Source organism: Hibiscus syriacus, unplaced genomic scaffold, assembly GCF_006381635.1.
Source record: "Hibiscus syriacus cultivar Baekdansim isolate YM2019G1 unplaced genomic scaffold, ASM638163v2 tig00111783_pilon, whole genome shotgun sequence".
NCBI classification, from domain to species: Eukaryota; Viridiplantae; Streptophyta; class Magnoliopsida; order Malvales; family Malvaceae; genus Hibiscus; species Hibiscus syriacus.
Genome location: NW_024063178.1, coordinates 3,416,764 through 3,437,449, shown reverse-complemented (window position 1 = coordinate 3,437,449; position 20,686 = coordinate 3,416,764). Strand labels below are relative to the sequence as shown.

The 20,686-nt window shown below is 32.6% G+C and overlaps 1 protein-coding gene across 1 annotated transcript; it reads right to left on the bottom strand.

The window, feature by feature from the left end:
* Positions 1-189: 189 nt before the first annotated feature.
* LOC120170550 (probable tyrosine-protein phosphatase DSP4) lies at positions 190-2,305 on the bottom strand. Its single transcript, XM_039178503.1, has 5 exons — positions 1,935-2,305; positions 1,734-1,827; positions 665-722; positions 536-579; positions 190-449 (listed from the first exon to the last, which is right to left on the bottom strand). The coding sequence occupies exons 1-5, from the start codon at positions 2,153-2,155 to the stop codon at positions 264-266; spliced, it is 603 nt and encodes a 200-aa protein (XP_039034434.1). The 5' UTR covers positions 2,156-2,305; the 3' UTR covers positions 190-263.
* Between the last annotated feature and the right edge of the window lie 18,381 nt (positions 2,306-20,686).

The window sequence follows — 20,686 nt, the reverse complement described above, 5'->3', positions numbered from 1 at the left end:
ATAAAAGAAATATTTGAGTTGTATCATAAACGAATTATTACTCAAAATTCAAGACATATCAAAGTCAAGAAACTGACTCACCCTACGTGCCCTTGCAGCCAGAACTGTATATATGTGATTTTCCATTAGAACGAGAGAAATATTCGATAGCAAAAAGGTAACCATCCATGCCATGCTTCGAAACGCATGTATATATTATTAACTAAGTTGTTTCGATTATGAATTGGCAGTAAAACTTCAAGCAATATCCGATGCGTTGCACGCTACCTTTTCGAACATGAAAACGTTATCGGTATGTTCTTCATGCTGGAAACGTCGAACCTCTCTATGAACCTCTGGTCACACACCCTTGCTTTCGCAGCGGCAAAACGCTGGTACTCGTCAAAAATTGAAGACAGGCACCATCTCTGCAATTTTCTTAAGCATCCCACGACACAACCAGTACGGTGCTACACGGTATATTATATGGGTAAACCAATAATTTGGGTTCAATAACATATGACAAAGGCGGAAAAGCATAGAATGAAAATATTACCTTTCCTCGTTTACAATGGATTAGCACCGGATGGTTCTTTACATCTGGAATGGAAACATACAATACCAAGTATAAGAAGATGATAAAGAAGAAAAGTATAGGCCACAAGTAAAAAGTACAATTAAATACCAAGGACGACATTCAATGCTTCCCGGATTGTTTCCTCCGGAATGTTTACAAAAGGTTCCTGTACAGAGTATCCATTATCAATTTCAAGACATGGCCTAAATCACATCAGAACTATTGGTGAATATTCAGTCGAGTCGAGTGGAAAAAAATCAAGTTGAGTTTACAAGCACCACCTTTATCATTCAAGTTATATTTGATTTTTTTCGAGTCGGGTTGAATCGAATATATTTATGCGAATTTTTATTAAAATTCAAATGTGATTATTTATAATATTATGGTATTGATTGGCTTTAATTTAAACTAAGACAATATTAACAGGAATATAAATGAGTTAAGGAATTGATGAGAAGTAGGAATTGACAAAGAGTTGTAGTAAGAGGACTACATTGAATAAAATATAAAGTTGAACCAAATTGCAAAAAAGAATTATGTTGTCAAAAAGTAAATTGGCAGTTACATGGGTATCTAAGAGTGTTGAGGAACATGTGGTTCAATTTTGGTAGAAAAAATAGATCTAAAACCAAGTAGGAATCGAATAAACAAGAAATTTATAAATCAAATCACAAATTAATCAAATTATTTAACTAAAAACTAAAACAAATCGTACTAATTTTCATTTTTTTCAATTATTCGACCATCGCAAATTCAAACTAGACTTCTTAGTTCAAAATACAGCTACCCATTTGAGAGTAGATACGAGGGGGGTTCTCGCCTCGTGCAGCGCACATAACCTCGATCATATCATACACCTCAAACCTTAAATTTCACCTATAAGAAGAAACAAGGCATGGGAAACAGCTCGAGCTAGGATGATGATGCAATGAAGGATGCTGCTTAGCTATCAATTTTAACTACCCAAAGGATTCTATAATCTTATATTACGGTAAAGAACACAGTTCAGGGATCACAAATTCCATGGATAAGAGAAAATAGGACAGAATTATCAAAATTAACATTTTGAATTTAGCTTAGGAAGAACCATTTTCGATGTCAATTTCAGGAAATGGCTTTGGTAACAGCCACGAACTAAAAATATTGATCATTGAGATATAATCATGGCAATCAATACCTTGTATCCATCGATACCGAATTGGAAAAGCCTGATTCCATTAGCCTTTAAAAACTCTTTGATGGCTTCCGGATAGGTCTCAGGGCAAAGATTTCTACACAGAAAAGCGAACATAAGTAAGCAATTTATATTTTAGAATCAATGAAATTTACGTTTTCGATAGCCAGTAGCCACGCAAATCGGCAGGGTTGAGTAACTCACATAACAGAACGGAGCCCTAGAGATTGCAAGAAGCTGAAATTGGTGGAATCAGGGAAACCAGACCTGAAAACTCCATTATCGACCATGGCGAAATTCAAAGGAGGTACGAACAGCTCTTCTCCGTCGATCTCGCTATCTTCACCGGTGACAGGAGGATTAGGCGGCAGCGAGTGACCGTCAGTCTCCTCGTAAGCCTTTTCCTCGAATCCTTCGACTCTCATGTCCACTTTTTCGCGCCAATTTTTAAAAAAATCAAGGGAAAACCGGGGGTTGAAGGGGGGGAATGAAATCTCGATGGATCTTTTGGGGAGAGAGGATGGAAGAATTTTTCAAGAGCGAATCTACAGGAAAGAGCTTTGATTCTTGAATCTTTGGGGTCTTTATTTTCTCTTATGAGGTAATAATATAAAGAATAAGAGGGATCAAAACGGATGGAACGATTAGTCAGACAAGTCGAGTTCCCCTTTGCCTTTTCGTTTTAAATTTAATTAAGCAATTTATAATTACTGAAACTTTGAGGGCAACTGTTGGTTTCGGTCCATCTATTACGCATAGATTCGGAAATTAGTCTCTATTCTTTCGTTTGATCTGTTTCCGCCCTTTAATTTTTGTAAAGTTCTTTTTTATATATATGAAAGAGAAATAAGTAAGAATTATGTTAGTTATTGACTTAAATTTTAATTGGTAATTAAATTATATTTTATTATAATTTTAGTGGTTGAAGATTACTTAATAGTTGAGTTTTTTATTTAATAAATAAATATTTATTTTATATAATAAATCTTATGAAATTAAATTTCTTTGTTGATGAAATAGGTCTTAACCTTTATAATTAACTCAATTAATGATAAAGTTATTTTTAGAGAGGTGATCCTTTTTCATGGACAGAGATAGGAATAAACATTGGGAGGGACTAATTTTCTTTATAATGAAAGAACAAAAGTTTAGTGAAGTATTTAAATATAAAAACTAGGAAGGGAAAAGGTCTTATTTAACTAATATTTAAATTAAAAAGGTCCCAAAATGTTATTATACCAAAAAATTTGAAAGGAGCAACGACCCCTCCCACCTCCTTAATAACTTCATCCATGTCCTTTTTGAATCTTTGTAACTTTTGAGGTTTCAGCTATAGATATATTTTTATAAGGGCATTCGAATTGTCTTTTGAAATATATTGGGTTTTGAGAGGTATATATGCCCCTTCCACCTCTTTAATAGCTTCATCCGTGTCCTTTTTGGATATTTGTAACTTTTGAGGTTTCAACTGTATATATATTTTTGTACGGACATTGGAAGAGTCTTTTGAAATATATTGGGTTTGTAACACTCTAAAGTCGATTGGACATAAAGTGTCACATTGCTGCCAAGACAACCATGCTTTTTAAAACTGTTCATTCAATATTTCAAAAACATGCCCAATGGTTTCATTCCAATGTAAATAACAATTATAAAAACATTTTATAAACCAGAGTTCCATGATACATAGTTTAAATAAAAATATTACAAACTTTTTCTTGTAAATTTGAATACATGAGTAAGGTTCTATGAATATATATGGCCACTAAAGCTACAGTACATTACTCTCAAGGAGATGCTGGAAGTTTTGCTACGACAATGCTCCATGAACAGTCCAAGCTAGAAACTTGTGAATGGAAACATATAAAAGTTGAGCTTACAAAGTCTAGTAGCATAATCGCTAATCTAGAGCAGCATTATGAGTCTCTCAAACATAAGATACTAAAGATACGGTTCTAAGCATCAGGTACATGCATGATCTAGATCAAGTGCTACCTACTTAAGGCCTTACTATTATATCGCTAAAGTCGAAATTTCATGTTTCCCTTAATCCTCTACTAAGGGCCTCGACATGAGTACACTTCTATCTACCCATACTGACTGCAACTGCTTTGTATTATCTAAATGCGACTCTGACTCGACTAGGCATTATCTAAATGCGACTTAACAGACATCAAACACATAAACAAGGGTAGGCACCATGGTGTAGTTAGAGGGTCACATAGCATCTCGGAACTCACACACCTCTAGCCTACCTAGGGTGCGATCCATAATTCTACATTGGAAACAAAACCCAACTAACCCACCCCTCACGAGGGTAAGGTATCGTGCCCAAGTTATCCACTGAAGTGCCTTGCGCACTTGATTTGACATATTCATATATTCTAACAATTTGAGTAACCCACCACTCACGAGTGTTAGGCATCGTGCCCAAATTAGCCATAGAAGTGCCTCACACACTTTCTTAGATATATCTGAATATTATAGCAAACAAGATACACACACAACATTATCAACATCTTTCGTGCTAGATAGATACAATGATACATACATATCTAAGGGTCCTAAGGCCATGCAACACTGACATTGCTAACTCACTCCTCGTGAGTGTTCGGGTCTCACACCCTAGCATAGCTGGTAATACTAAAGTGAGGTCATCCTCTCACTAGCTATTATCTCACTCGTTCCTTATCTAGAACATTACGTAAGGATTTATTAATCTGTTACTGATGTTAGATTTTACGCTGGTATATTCTGGTCGTATGTTATTTAAGGGTATTTTAGTCATTCTTTATCTCTAAAAAATATCTACGTTTTTCGTGATTCTAGACGATCTTTATGGTTTCTATTATCTGGTTTTAATATCTGTTAATCTGATACCTGACTCAAGTTTAACTCCACGTAGCAACACTCTAGTCTCTCTTACTACGCTTTCCTATAATTCACCCTCGAATTAGAGGGACAATTGTACATCTGTCATTCGCTGACATTCCTACAATTTACGACTTAGCTATCTCATAATCTGATAAAGTCATCATACCTTTTGTCGGTACATCCTCAGCAATGATCCTTCATTCTTATATATTCGTTACGTACTCGACTAAAGAAACTTGAACGTGTGACGCCTACTATGGTTACTTCTATTGTAACCCACTCCTATGAGTGAATTTGGGGCCCTTTGGCTATTTATGTCCCTCATGGACTAAAGTCTATCATTACGTATCACCCTTCGCTCTTACGAGCTTTAAAGATGTCAAATATAACCATCCAAAGTGAGCAATATCGATACTCTACTTGCAATATTGATACCCTAAGGTCAAGTATCGATACCCCTATGTATTCTACTACTGAAATTTAGGCATGGTATCGATACTGTTACCCTAAATATTTTTTATAGAGGTAGTATCAATAATTTTCCCAAAAATATCGATACTCCTAGTTGAAAATTCCTAATTTTGGCCCTAAATCATCCAATATCAATATTGTTCATCCAATATCGATACTCGAACCTAAAAATGTCTTATTTAGGCTCGAGAAACACCTAAAAATCATCCTAAATGTCTTGGTTTGGTTCCTAATCATATGCTAAAGCTTTAGAGAGTTATTTAGTGTTAGCTTTATCAATCAATTGAAAACCATCAAGAGATGGTGAATTGGCCTTTAAAAATTTTGTGATAGAAGCAATCGAAAATAAAAACTTTACACAACAATTTAGAGTGGTTCGACTTTAAAATCAAATTTTCATCCACTGCCTTAGCTATCCACATTAAGGATTTCTCAAATCCACTAGATTTGTAAATTTTTTAGGATAAGATGTAACCTTACAAACATTTCATGGTTTATACCCCAAAACCTTGAACACACACTCTCCCAAAGAGTAATTACAAATTTACCAAACTAAAGAAAAACCTCACAAAGGAAAATGTGTTTGCAATAATTAAGACTCACCAAAAATCATACTTGAACAAATTTAACAATGTATCTCACAAGTGTGTTACAAAGAATTTGACAATTTTTGTTCTAAAACACTATTAAAGTTGGTTTGATCTTAGAATTGACTTTCTTGTTGTTCTCCATTTGAATCTTGATCCATTTTATGTCCTTTAACACCAATCTAGCCATTTAGAGCTGTTCGGGATTTAATATAGTAATTGGATTCATTAATTTTGAGCATTTAATGCTCACATATACATTTGGTATTGATACCAACATGTTGGTCTCGAGATTGAGCCTCACAACAATCAAATTTATTGTCGTTGAACCATCAGTATCAATATTATTTAAATCAGTATCGATACTCACCCACCAATCTCAAGACTGAGACTATGGTAACGATACAAAAAAAGTCCTCCCGAATTTTGGTATCAAGACTGAATAGATGGTCTCGAGACTGGCAGTGATTTTGAAAAAAATTCAAGTGTTTTAAGCTATAAAACAATGTTTATAAAATATGAATTTACTCAATAACATCTGTGATTAATTTTCACACTTAAAAATGCTTTAAAATCGTTTACGATAAATTATTTATAAACTAGTGAAATGCAAATTTTAACAACTTTAAAGCATTTAAAACTAATGTTATATCAAAATCAAATATTAGTTTAACAATCTTCCCCTTTTTGATATAACAAAACCTTTTGTGAAAATTTACTTTAAAATTGATTTGTCATATTTTGTGAAAAATAAAATCTCCAATTAGAAAAACAATTTTTGGCTAGAAAAGTGCAAATTTTACACTTATAAATATTTCTCCCCTTTTTTGTTATAACAAAATCAAATAAAGATTCAAAAGGAAAAATATGTTAGTGTAATAGGGAACTCAAATAATTCAACATAAAGCATAACATAAGCTCATATAATAAAAGATCAAATCATGCTTAACATGTAAAGATTAAGTTTATAAGCACAAGATCAACATCAATAGTTCAAATCCATAAAGTATTAACATAAGAAAATATCAAACATAAAATAACATAAAGTTCCAAAATAAGTCATAAAGTACATAAGACCAAATCAAAATGTAAATGTCCTAAAATATCATAATAATGTCTAATCTTCTGGATGTTGTGACAAATGAGATGAATGCATCAAGTTATTATGTATCGGGTGAACGCCACTCTCAAGTGCGTCTAAGCGAGAATTTATGTTTCCAAAGCCTTGAACCATGTAATCATACAAGGTCTTCATTGATATCTCTTCTTGATATGGGGGAACCGGTTGCTCATCCATTTCATTTTCTTCCTCCTCGATGTCATCCAAGATTTGTCTTCTATAAGAATGCCATTCACCAGAATTGTCATCAAAATCCCAATTGGCCTTGTGGGCCGATTTGAGATTGATGACACTAACGAGGGGAATAGGAGAGTCAAGGGCGGTAGACACTTTAATTTTATCCCTAAATATGTAGCTAAGAATACAAGCATATAGAAGTGTTTTAGTGTAATTGACCCCTTTATGGACAACCTCAACAAGGTCTAAGAATATGATCTTGGCAAAGTCTGTACAAATGTTATTCTTGATATGATAAAACCACCAATAGTCATAAGAGCGCATATGGGTAGCTTTACCACCGGAAGGGCGGAAAAACCAAGTAATAAGAAGTAGCAAGAGACGATCTGGGAAATCAAGAGAGGCAGGGCTATCATTTGGGAATCTCTCCATTTGAACAAATGAAGTTTTTGAAAGGATCATCGTCATTATAAAAGATATTTAAGTAAGTAGCAATGGAAGAGGGGCTAAGAGTAAAAGTTTTGCCCATTAAATATGATTCAATCCTAACGATTCTATCCTCATTATTTTCGACATGGATAAGAATAACATTTGAGAAGAAAACATAGACAAGGTTTGGATAAACCTCAGGAAGAATACTAACAAGTCTAACCAACCCCACAAAACAAAGTTTCAAATATAGGGAATTGATACTCCCATGACATAAGAAAAATAGGATAAATAGTACACTCAGAACGGATAGGTTTGGTTTTTTTAAAAGTGATTGAACATACCGAGAGCATTGGGGTCCCTAAAGCAAGCATTTTCAAAACTTATAGAGCTAGAAGATTCACCTTGATGAGAAGACACACTAGTCCTAGGACACTTGTGGGAAGTTTTGGGAGCCATTTTTGAAGAAATTAGTGGCAAAGAGAGAGAGAGAAATTTCATTTGGGATTTTCAAAAAAACACTTGATGAAAAGCTTAAAAAAGGTTCTAAATGGAAATTTGTTGAATGGGCAATCATCCTAAAAAAAAATGTATATATATATATATATATGTCTAACGAGCAACCCAATTGCAACTAAATATGACAAATTTTGCATATTTAAAAAAATCAAAACTCATATGGAGGAACTTTTGAGTGAAGCATGTTGTTAAAACAATGGAAATTTGTTCAAATAGTATAGAATCCATTTTATAAGGAAGAAACAACATTAAAAACATTATTTGAACCAATGAGAACAATTAAATTTGAGAAAATGTATAAAAGAATTCATTCGAAAATACCTCAAATTTGATGAAAATTATGATGGTGTTGAAGTAAATTCACTTGATAGTATGCAAGGATAAAGAATTTGAGTAAAATTTTGAGTGGAAACAAATTTAAGTAGAGTGAATTTTAGAGGATTTTGAGAGAGGGTCAATTAGGGTTTTGATAAAATGAAAAGATTTGGGTATTTTTTAGATAAAAAAACACTTGTTCATGTGTACAAAGGCCCCAGTTTCGAGATAGAGACATTTGGTCTCGAGACTCCCTTACCAGTATCGATACTACTAAGGCAGTATATATACCATTTTGGCTATTGGAATTTCGGTATCGATACCAACACATTGGTCTTGATATCAAAAGCTTGGAAATGTCAAATTTGACATTTTTAATCCTCAAAAGCTTCTGGAATATGCACCTAATGATTTTAATACTATAGAATGCATTAGAAACTTATTTAAGCAATAAAAGTTATAATTTGATACTAAAATGAAGTGTTTTCCTAGGTACTTTGCTAGAGTGTATATTATAGACTTTTTAAAAAATTAGTAAGTTAGAACAATCAAAGTCCAAAACATGCCACACAATTTATTTAAGGCCAAAAGATAACCAATTATGCATATAAGGCCACAAAAATACAATTCATGCAATATTAACACCCCCTAACTAATTGCAATTAAGCACTATATGGGGACACAAAATCAATCACAAAAAGATATCATGTAAAAGCATAAAATTGGATGAAAATGAAATATTTTACCACTTGAATTAAGATTGATTTGTTAAATCTCCTTTTTCTTCAAGTGTCATTCATTAGTGTGATTAGAGCCTTTAAATACCTTGACATTGCTTACCATTGCTCCAACACACGTACAATAGACAACTATGCAACTTTTGGTACCCAAATCTTTTTGGGTCCATTAATGTTAGTTTCAAGAAATATTGTCCCCTTAGGTATCTATAGAGATATGATATCTTTATCTTTAGTAGTAATGAGTCTTTTAGGGACCCATATACTCTTAAACATTTTTCCTTCAAAATTTTTAAGGGAATAAGCATGTCTATTGTAAAAGCTATTTTTGACAAAATTTGATTTGGAGGAATTTCTTCTTTAAAATTTATTTTTAATGATTTTGTCAAATTACCTTTTCATTCTCAAGATCATCAATTTTCATTTGATGGTCCTCATGAACATTTTAAAGAAAATTTTGCAAGTCTAAATTCTTTTTCTCAAAAATGTTTAATTTTTCTTGCAAATAATTGACTTTGCTTTCAATTTCACTATTAGTCTTAGAAAATGAGTCATTTTCCATTTTCAATGATCTTTTTGTGTTTTGATATCACAAGTTCACATTCTAACACTAATTCATTATAGGTATCATGAAACTCATCAAATGTATACAAATTTGAATTAGATGAGTTAGAGGATACTTTGAATCTTCTTGGATAGTCATGAGGCAAAGGTTGACTACTTCTTCATTTTCATTATCAGTGACGTCTTCATCACTCAATCTAGCCATAAAAGTCTTCTTCTTGCTTGATCCCTTTTTCTTTAGAATAGGACATTCATATTTGATATGTCTTATTATTTGGCATTCATAGCACACCGGGGACCTTTCTTCTTACTCGATTCATGCTTTATTTATTTTCCTTCGGAAGACATGAATTTTTTGTGAATCTTTTGAATAGCTTGGTCATCTCTTCATCTTCATCCACCTCTTCGTTTGAGTCTTGATTATTCTCATTGGTGGATTTGAAGGTTTTTCTCACCTCCTTCTTTCTCTTATTCTTTTATTCTTCATCATCTTCATTCTTTCTTTGGAGTTTTACTTTATAAGTGAGTAATGAGCCAATAAAATCATCGATGGTGTATAACTCCAAGTCCTTGGCTTCTTCGATGGCATTAGCTTTGCCTTCCCAAGATGTAGGCAATTAGGCAAACATTTTTCTCACAATCTCTTCATTGGGATAAATCTTCCCAAAAATTTTCAAATCATTTATAATCGTGGTGATCCGATCGAACAACATTGTAATGTCTTTATCGGGCTTCATCTTGAAGTTCTTGTAGTTGAGAGTGAAAATGTTGATCTTGGACTTCTTCACTTGGCTAGTTCATTTATGGGTCACTTTCAACTTGTCCATATCTCCTTAGCATTAGGGGATGAAGATAATCTACTATATTCGTCTGGGCCAAGAGCACAAAAGAGGATGTGCATGGATTTAGCATTGAGTTGGGCAACATCCTATCTTCACTTGTCCAATATTTTTCGATTTCTTGGAGGAACGGGAGAACCATCGACGATGGCATCCTAAACCACAAGGTCAGTGGCTTAGATGAACAACATCATCCTATTTTTCTAATAGGAATAATTTGTTCCATTGAAGTAGGGTGACCTAATGATGGAGTGTGAATCCTCAAGATAGTGTGAACCAGAAGTCGACGCCATCTTTATTAGTTGATTATAGAATTTGATAGATCTCTCTTAGAATCTTCTCAAGGTTCTTAGGCCATCGATAGAGAACTTCTCTGATACCAATTGTTAGCTTTATCGATCAACCGAAAACCTCCAAGATAGGTTAAATTAGCCATTGAAAATTTTATGGTGGAAACAATCAAAAATAAAAAATTTGCACAACAATTTATAGTGATTCGACTTCTAAATGAATTCTACATCCACTACCTTAGCTATCCCCACTAATGATTTATCAAATCCATTATATTTGTAAACCTTTGAGGATAAGGTGTAACCTTATAAACACTTTAAGGTTTATACCCCAAAACCTTGAACACATACACACTCTCCCAAAGAGTGATTACAAATTTAGCAAACAAAAGAAAAACCTCACAGAGGCAAATGTGATTGCACTAATTAAGCACTCACAAAAAATCACACTTGAACAAATTTAACAACGTATCTCACAAGTGTGTTACAAAGAATTTGACAATTTTTGCTCTAAAACACTGTTGAAGTTGGTTTGATCTTGCAATTGACTTTCTTGTTGTTCTCAATTTGAATCTTGGTCCCTTTTATGTCTTCTAACATTAATCTAGCTGTTTGGAGCCTTTGGGGATTGAATAGAGCCATTGGATTCATTAATTTTGAGTATCTAATGCTCATATGTACATTTGATATTGATACCAAAATGTTGGTCTTGAGACCGAGCCTCCCAATGATTAAATTTATAGCCATTGAACCATCAATATCGATACTATTTAAATCAGTACCAATACTTACCCATCGGTCTTGAGACTAAGACCATGGTATCGATACCAAAAAAGTCCCCTGGAATTTTAGTATTAAGACTGAACAGATGGTCTCTAGACTGGCAGTGATTTTGGAAAAAATTTAAGTGTTTTGAGCTTTAAAACAATGTTTATAAAATATGAATTTACTCAATAACACTTGTGATTATTTTTACACTTAAAAATGCTTTAAAATCATTTATGACAAATTGTTTATAAACTAGTTAAATGCAAATTTTAACAACTTTAAAACATTTAAAAAAAATGTTATATCAAAATCAAATATTAGTTCAACACTTAGGGTCTTAAAGTGTCATAAAAATACCTACTTTACTCCTAAAATTGCAATTAATCATAAATTAAAAGATAAACCCTAATATGCTTAAACATTCAAATCTTAACGAATCTTTATATTTATGAAAGCCTTAACACTCCAAAGGATTGGAAATACACTACATTGTTGTTAAGAACCCGAAAAGAAGCTCCTTTCTTTGACACACTTATTTCCTCTAAGATTTGGATGAAACCCCTCACTTTTCTCGTAGCTACAAAGAACCCAATGCTTTAAATCATTAAAACGACGATGTTGAAGGGATTACGAACAAATTTGAAGAATGAAAGGGCTTAATAACTTACCTTTGTGTTATGGAACTTAGAGAGGAAGAATAAGAGAAAAAAGAGAAAGTGGAAGAAATGAAGAGACAATGAAATAAAAGAGATTAAAAGCTTTCATCTTTTTAAAATGGTGAAATTGCACATTTTGTCATCCTTTATTTTTATTATTCGAAACCCCCTTTTTATGACTAATTGGGCCCAAATCCAACGCAATTAAGCCTAACTCGGCCCAACAAATTTAATTAAAAATACCATAAGGCCCACATACCTCTCAGGTAAACTTGAAACTACTACCCTGAAATTTGGGGTGTTACAACTCTCCTCTCCTTGAAAGAAATTACGTCCTCAAAATTTAATTGGACCGAAGAAAGACCTATCCTTAGGTAAACCGCTTATAAAACTCAAAGTATTTAAACTCATATTAAGTTGATCCACACGGAATAAGTCCCTGCAACATGACTTGCAACTCGAAGACTCATAAACTGATCTAAACCCCATTTTCCTATAGGTGCTACTTACGTCGAATCTTTATCGAAAACCCTCAAGTAGCACAAAATCATCGAGTCTTACTTTGGTTGTGCTAACATTGAATACTTCAAATGTTTTGTAAGGAGTACGCTACTTTACGACTCAACTGTTGTCGCTAAATGCTTCACTGATTAGGTCAACTCAATCAAGTTGACATATTGTACCATCTTATAAATATCATTTACTTACTAAACTCAGGAAACTTGTCATACTACATGTTGAGATCTTACGGCACTCGCAAAATACAATCTCGATACTGACTATCGAAGATATGATGATAATTCTCAACTAACGTCAATATATATGCTTATGGTGCTCAACTTTGATTAAATACTCATCACACTACTTGACTGATCTCAAATGCCTTGCAGTTTATATATGCGTTACTTATCTGATCACACATCTAAGGTACTCACAATTGAAAATCTACCACTTTACTAGCGAAACTAGTAACATATAGCTCTACCAAAGAGCGCACTTTACAAAGTAGAGATCTCAAGCGAACACACTTTAACTTAAGGATTCTGTGATTCTATGTCTTGCACTCACTATCACTTACCACCATTGAGTTATCCGATGACAACTAATGCTAGTCAAACAGTACTTAACGTACTTGATTTCCTTTAATCTCAAGCACTAAAATCCACAATACTATACCACACTGCATATTGCTATGTGTTGTTTATGGTTTGTGCTCATATACCAACATAAAGACATCACTAAAGAGGTTTGGCTCACTTAGCTAAATCAGTTATTGTTCATGCACCATCAATATGAAATCGAAGGGTTCTCTTGTAACACCTACAACTTGTATACTTATGTCAATACATGTTATAGATGTCACATAAATTTCTTAAAACATTTACCAACTCAAAAGTAATTTAAAATTTATTTTCTTCAAATTATAACCGATAATATAAAAATATTAAATCACATAAAACTATCACATAATATTTAAAACGTATATTAATATAAATACATATATTTATAATAATAATATTGATTTATGTTATCCATAGTGAAATAGAGTAAAACAATTTAGTTTAGCCATTAGAAACCAGTTCCAAAATAGTTCAACAGAGCAACCAGGACATTGATAAATACATGTCACTAACTACGTCAAAATAACATCAAAGGATATCTTACTAATATTGTAATATACTCCTCGATGCTTGGTGTTGCTCAGTACTCCTTACTCCTACTCCTGCTTCTTACCTATGTGTGAAAATCATCACACGCTAAATATATACTTAGAGAGGCAATTAAAATAATAAACAGTGCAATACAACTCATGCATGAAATTTATTGTCATTTTTCCAATGCCATAAGATCACCTTACTTGCATGTCCAATATTTCACCATAAACAAAATAATATGATATAAATATAATCATTTTTACAAATAACTATAGCCCAAACGTAAACCTATGAAGACCATGGGTATTCGAGTAATATATGCACCGAAGTGCTAATACACATAAGGTCGTGCCCACCATATGCACTTAGTGCCCTTACACACTATAATGTTGCACTAAGTGTCTTTACACACTATAGTGTTGATATAATCTTGCAGCTGCTATACTCTATGGCATGCTAATTATACCCTGTCCTTCAACGACTTACTTGGGCATATAGTATCACTTATTCATCCATGGCATCATATAACTATATAATTAACATTAGGGCAGTTCATACCCAAAATGACATTCATGGAAAAATATCATATTTGTCAGTGATCAATGCATTATGATTTCCACACTTTGATATAATATAATGTTAATATAAACAAGGTAGACTCGTCGCAAGTCTTTTTGATGATGTATAAAACATCTATGTACAATGTCATGCATGTATTGTACTCACTTTGACACTTTATAATTTTCAAAAGATTTGCCTCACTATGCTCCCAACTTAATCCCTTTTATACTCGATTTGTTTCTATCACAAAATCATTCACAATATATGCAAAAATCATAAATTGATATCAATACATATGTTAGTATTGTACTAAAATAAATACATTTCCAAAAAAAAATCCATAATTATACTTGAAACTTATTATCTACCAAAAATCTTCAACACTTATTAATTCTTTTAATATTAGCACAAACTTTTCCAAATTATGCAAAATGGTCCTTCACCATTTTATCACTTAAATTTTAAATACCAAAAATTCCAACACTGAAATTATTACCAACCAAGTACTTTTATAAAGGCACAATTACAAATAAACACCCCAAACTATTGGAATATTGTATTTAAATCACCAAACTTTCCAAATTTCCATAATTATCAAATTTCACATCTTAACACTCATTTCAATTACCAAACAACAATTTACAGTATAGTACATCAATTATAGAATAATTACACAATAACCCATTATTTTTCCAAAATGGCCATTTTGGTCCCCTAACTTTTCAAAAAATACCAAATGGTCCCTAAATTTTTTTAAGGCTTGTAGAATAATTCCTACATCATTTCCAGCCCTTACATAGTTTTTTCATAATTTTGATCATCCAAACAATCCATGGACGAATGCTCTAAAACTAGGTTTCTTTTTTATGATTTAGCTCGATTTTTATTCATTTCAAGCATGAAATCCACTTCCATCCAATCTTACAACATCACTACAATCAAAGCCCTAATCAAATATCATCAAAACACAAAGTTCTACAACTCAATCATTTGACCAAAAATCATAGAAGCATTTCTAGGCATATTGAACATGTTTTAATCATCAAACAAGCTTGAAAATAAATTTACAACCTCAAAAACATCAAGATTCATCATTAATTTCATGAAACCTAATGTGAAAACAAACCCTAGTATTTGGGATATTTGAAATCAAGCAAGATTAGCAAGCATAAATGGTACCAAAAGAAAGTGTTTCTCGCGTAGAATAATTTTATATTTCACGGCATAACCCAAAATCCAAAGGAAATTGCTCAAAAATGGAAAACAAAATTTTCTCACCTTTGGAGGGGTTCACGGAAATGGAGAATAAGATGACATGAAATTTTAGATACATTTCATGCTAATTTACCTTTAATTTAAGCTTTAATGAATATTAAATTTATTTGATTAGGAAAAGACTAATTTACCCTTAATGAAACTTCATATTTACCATCAAACCAAGACACCTCAACCTTATAATCTTCAAAAAGTCAAATATGAACAAAAAAATTCATACTTTACCGATTTTTCCTTGAAATTTCCCAAAAATTACAATCTTACCACTTTAAACAAACGGTCCAGATTTAACATGGAATTAAATCTTTAAATCCAATGGTTTATATTATTTTCTAACATTTTAAAATGTGGAAATAATATTTTTAAGCCTAATTATCATCCTTCAATTTTTCTTGACATTTCTATTCGATCCGATTTACCCATTTTTTCTCAAAATTTATCGTTTTATAACTTTTAATACAAAATCCATACAAAAAATATGATTCCCACAGAAACATCATTCTTGAGATAAACTATTTATTTACGTGAACGAACTGTAACTTTTAAAATTACCATTTTAGTTCTTAAATGTTTCCAAAGTTTATACTTTTGCCACTTAAATTTCAAAATTTACATTTTGGTCACTATCTAAAATTTAGGGTATTACATCTCCGTACCTCGCAATTTGTAACTCACTACGTTACCTAGGAAATTTCAGAACTGCTACATTGGAACATACACCCTGCTAACTTACTCAATTGCTACATCGGAACATACATCCTGCTAACTTACTCCTCGTAAGTACTTAGGGAATCAGCACCCAGACAACAGCTGAAGTGGCTTGGCACTAACTGAGGCATATCTTGATATTTCTAACAAGGTGATCGACATACTGGCTAGGGTGACTAGGGTATTCTTAACACTCTCATGGAGATCTTTATCTCCAATGTTGAACTTGGGATTACTGTAACACCGTAAACCCGATTGAACCTAAAGTCCCATATTGGGCTACTGAGGCAACTCCTAATTTTCAAAACCTATTCATTTTGTTTTCAAATATGTTGAATAATATTATAATTAAAAACACAGAAAACTGTTATAAAAGTAATTTATAAATTGGAGCTCCGTGAAACATAATTTAAAATCAAAATAATACAAACTCTGAGTTTAATAAATTGAATACATAAGTAATATTCTATGAATACATATGCCCACTAAGCTACAGTACAATACTATGAAGGAGATGCTGGAAGTCCTGTTGCGATGGTGCTCCACAAACTGTTCATGCTACTAACCTACCAATAGAAAACATCTGAAGGCTGAGCTTACAAAGCCCAGCATTTAATCGCTAATCTATAACATAATAAGAATTTCATAAACACAAGCATGTTGTATTTGTAACACCCATAGCCCATATATATCTCGAAATACGAGCTAAATATGTCACATCAACTTGACAGATATTCACTGAGAATAAATGCTTAAAATTTTGTTTCGTTTTAAAAAAACTCTTATTCCAACTTTAAAATATTTTCTTAAACACATAAAATCATAAATTAATATTCAGACATTTAAAATAAAACTATTTTCATTAAGCAATTAGATAGTTTAGTGATGATTCGCAAACTAGTTAAAATTGCCTAACTTCTGCTAAATTTTCATACCACTTAAAAACATAATATGTATATTTCTATTCATTCATAAACATTGATAAAACTAAATTAGCCAAGATAAAATAGTCATATTTAACTATTACAAACCATTTAAAAATAAATTTGATAACTATAACTACTATCATAATTATACATGCCACTATAAGTCAAAAGTAACATCATAGATGTGTTACTGATATTGATGACAGGTATGACTTTCAAAAAGATGCTCGAGAGGATCCTCACTGCTCATTCTTATCTATATCAGAACCTACGCATGAAAATCATTACGTGCTAAGTATATCTTAGTGAGGCAGTAATAAGCTAAGGTGAGATAAAAATGAAAATATCATAAATATAAACAAAATAATTTAAATAAAACATTAAACTTGCAAACTGACTTATTCAAACCAATTTCTTCATCGTAACCTGAAATTCATCTTAATTTATGATTTCATAAAAATCATAATTAATAATATCAGTTAAAATAATCATATCTGTTGAGTTAATCGATTGACGGATTTGGCCAAGAGGGGGGTGAATTGGCAATTAAAAATTTGGTGGAAGCTTTTGCAGAAAATTGAAAGTAATTGCACAGCGATTTAGAGTGGTTCGACTTTCTCAATCAAAGTCTACGTTCACTACCTTAGCTATCCACACTAAGAATTTTCCAACAAATTCACTAATTTGTTCTCTCTTTTGAGGCCAAAGAGATAACCTTACAACACCCTCAAGAATATACCCCAATTCTTGAGAACACTCTTTCCCAAAGAGAAGATTACAAATTTGCAAACTTACAAGGAAAACCTCACAAGGTAAGATGTTTGCACAATTCTAGAACAAGAAAAGAACACTCAAAGATAACTACAAATGAGCACAAATGGTGTTCTTGAAAGCAAAATGAATATTGAAAGGAAAATTGGCTTGATTTGCACAAACTTGGTGTTTGATGCTTTCTCTCTTGTTTCTCTATAATTTCTTGTTGATCAAGGGCTTCAGAACTTGTTTAAATACACCTTGAATCACTTCTGAACGTTGGGGATAATTAATGAAGATAATATAGCCGTTTAAGTGTGAAAACATTTAATAAAAATGCTTGGAGCGTGGGGGGAATCGGTTCCCCTCATAGGGAATCGGTTCCCTAAGTGTAAAATTCAAATATTTCGACCGTTGAACAGGGGGAATCGGTATCCCCTATGGGGGAATCGGTTCCCTCCGAGCATTCTGTAAATCTCGGAGCCAAACCATTCAGGGGGGAATTGGTACCCCTTGGGGGGGGGATCGGTTCCCTCTGAGCAATATGGAATTTTTGACTTTGAAATGGTTCGAAATACTTTGAAAGATTATTTTGAAATTGTTTTAAGATTAAAACTTAATTTTTCACTTAAGTAAGGATTAAAAATGATTTTTGAAATATTTGGAGTAATGTTTTGATATTCGAATAATTATATCGAATATACTTAGAAAATCATTTTGGAAAATCTTAAAATTCATTTAACTTAATTTGTTATATCGAAATATCAAAATGTTTTCAACAATCTCCCCCTTTTTGATATAACAAAACATTTTAGAAATTTTAAGATTTTGAAATCAAATTTTGAAATTACTCCCCCTTACTTTAACACTTCTCCCATTTATCATTTTAAAACACACTTAAAACACACACTTCTCCCCCTTTTTGTTAAATCAAAAAGATTCAAAGAAACGTGAAAAACATTTAGCCAATTGATTAGGTATATGTATGCATAAGCTACTAAGATCACAATCAAGAGAAACGTTAGCCATTAGTTCCATAATCAATATTCATAAACAATGTGATATGGTAAAATTGGTCATATTGCTAATAATGATGTAAATGATACAATAATGAATAAATCACACCAAACATATAAGTTCACACCATCCATAAATCCAAACAAATTCACAATCCACAAATTCAAACATTCCAAAATATTCAAAATGTTAAAACAATAAGTTTAGAGTTCAAAGTAAAATATTTAATCACATATCCGGATCAGGAGGAGGAAAACGAGCTCGCATAGCGGCCATTTCGTTAGTGAGGTCATTAATACGTGCGTTGGTTGCTTCATTATTTGCACGTATTTCCCGAAGAATTTCTAATTGTTGAGCTCCCATTGTGGATAAAAGAGACTCTATAGAATTAAAGCGCGAATCCATGGTCACATATCGGAAATCAAATGTCTCAATAAAAGATTGAAAATATGGAGGCATTTGAGTCGATTGTTGTCCGTGCTCCTCGGGTTGCTCAGGCTCATCTTCGGCTTCATCGATATCCCTCATTAATTGTTCAAACTCTAGATCTTCGTCAGCTTCGAGTGGAGCTTGCGAAGAACTAGCTCCCGGAGTAGTTGCAGAAGATCAAACCCATTCACCGGATTCTTTATTTTTGACTCATCCCGCTCTTGTTAAAGAAAGAAGATTGATTTGTTTCTTAAGAGGAAAGGAGGCATCTAGACCAACTCAAAGCTCGGCTTTAGAAAAGAGATTACTAAGGATACAACCGTAAACTAGTGAAGAACAAAGTTTCTTATTTGGTATTAGGTTAACGGTTTCAACAATCTCAACAAAGATAATCTCGGAAAGGTTTATTTTTATATTGTGTTCAAAACAATGCAACCACCAAAGATCTAAAGCTCTGAGAGTAGAATAACGACCCCCGGATGGTCGAAACCACCAAGTGATCATAAGATGAAGAAAATGCTCATGAAGATCTAGAACACTTGCACTATCATTTCGTTTATATCGTGAGCCTAAAACTTGTTTTTCATTTGATAAACCTTCATTATCCAAGCCTAAGGCATTCGCTATGTAAGCCGGATCAAGATGGAAATATTGACCTAGGAGGTAGGAACATACTCCTATGGTTTTGGTTTTGTCACAATTTTTGATACAAACGGCATTACAATAGAAGATACGAACAAGTTGATGATAGACAACGGGTTCAAGTTCGAAAAGTTTATCAAATTTCCATTCGTGCAAGATAGAGAGATATTTAAAGTTAATAGCAACCATAGCTTGAAGAGATGGGATACGTTCTTCCCTAATCTTATACGAGTCAAAATATTGGTAAAACCAATAACGATAATCTTTAGGACCCGGTTGATTGAAACAAGAATTTTGGATAGTCAAGTTAGGATCAAGATTTGGAATAGGATTTTGAGGAATAGGAGGAGGATTTGGTTGACGACTAGAACGACTAGATGAAGACCTAGCAAGTTTAGGATTAGACATGGTGAAGAAAATCGGAATAGATTGGATAACCTGAAATTTTAAAAACAAATGTATGCAATTCAATTAATCCCAAAACTCAATTGAGTCCTCAATATTTCAAGGTTCTCTAAATCAATCCTAATGGGCAAAGTTTTTGAAAAACGTTTGAAAAATATGGTTTTGAGAAACAATATATGTATAATTTTCATAACAACAACATAATTTAATCAAAACACAATAATTTGAAAAACAACAAA

What these genes read in the sequence shown, in the direction of transcription:
- LOC120170550 (XM_039178503.1), bottom strand. Translation starts at nt 2,155, where the DNA reads ATGAGAGTCGAAGGATTCGAGGAAAAGGCTTACGAGGAGACTGACGGT. An exon ending in TCGGTATCGATGGATACAAG is followed by an intron (nt 723 to 1,733) that starts GTATTGATTGCC and finishes TACTCTGTACAG; the next exon opens with GAACCTTTTGTAAACATTCC. An exon ending in TCCATTGTAAACGAGGAAAG is followed by an intron (nt 450 to 535) that starts GTAATATTTTCA and finishes TATACCGTGTAG; the next exon opens with CACCGTACTGGTTGTGTCGT.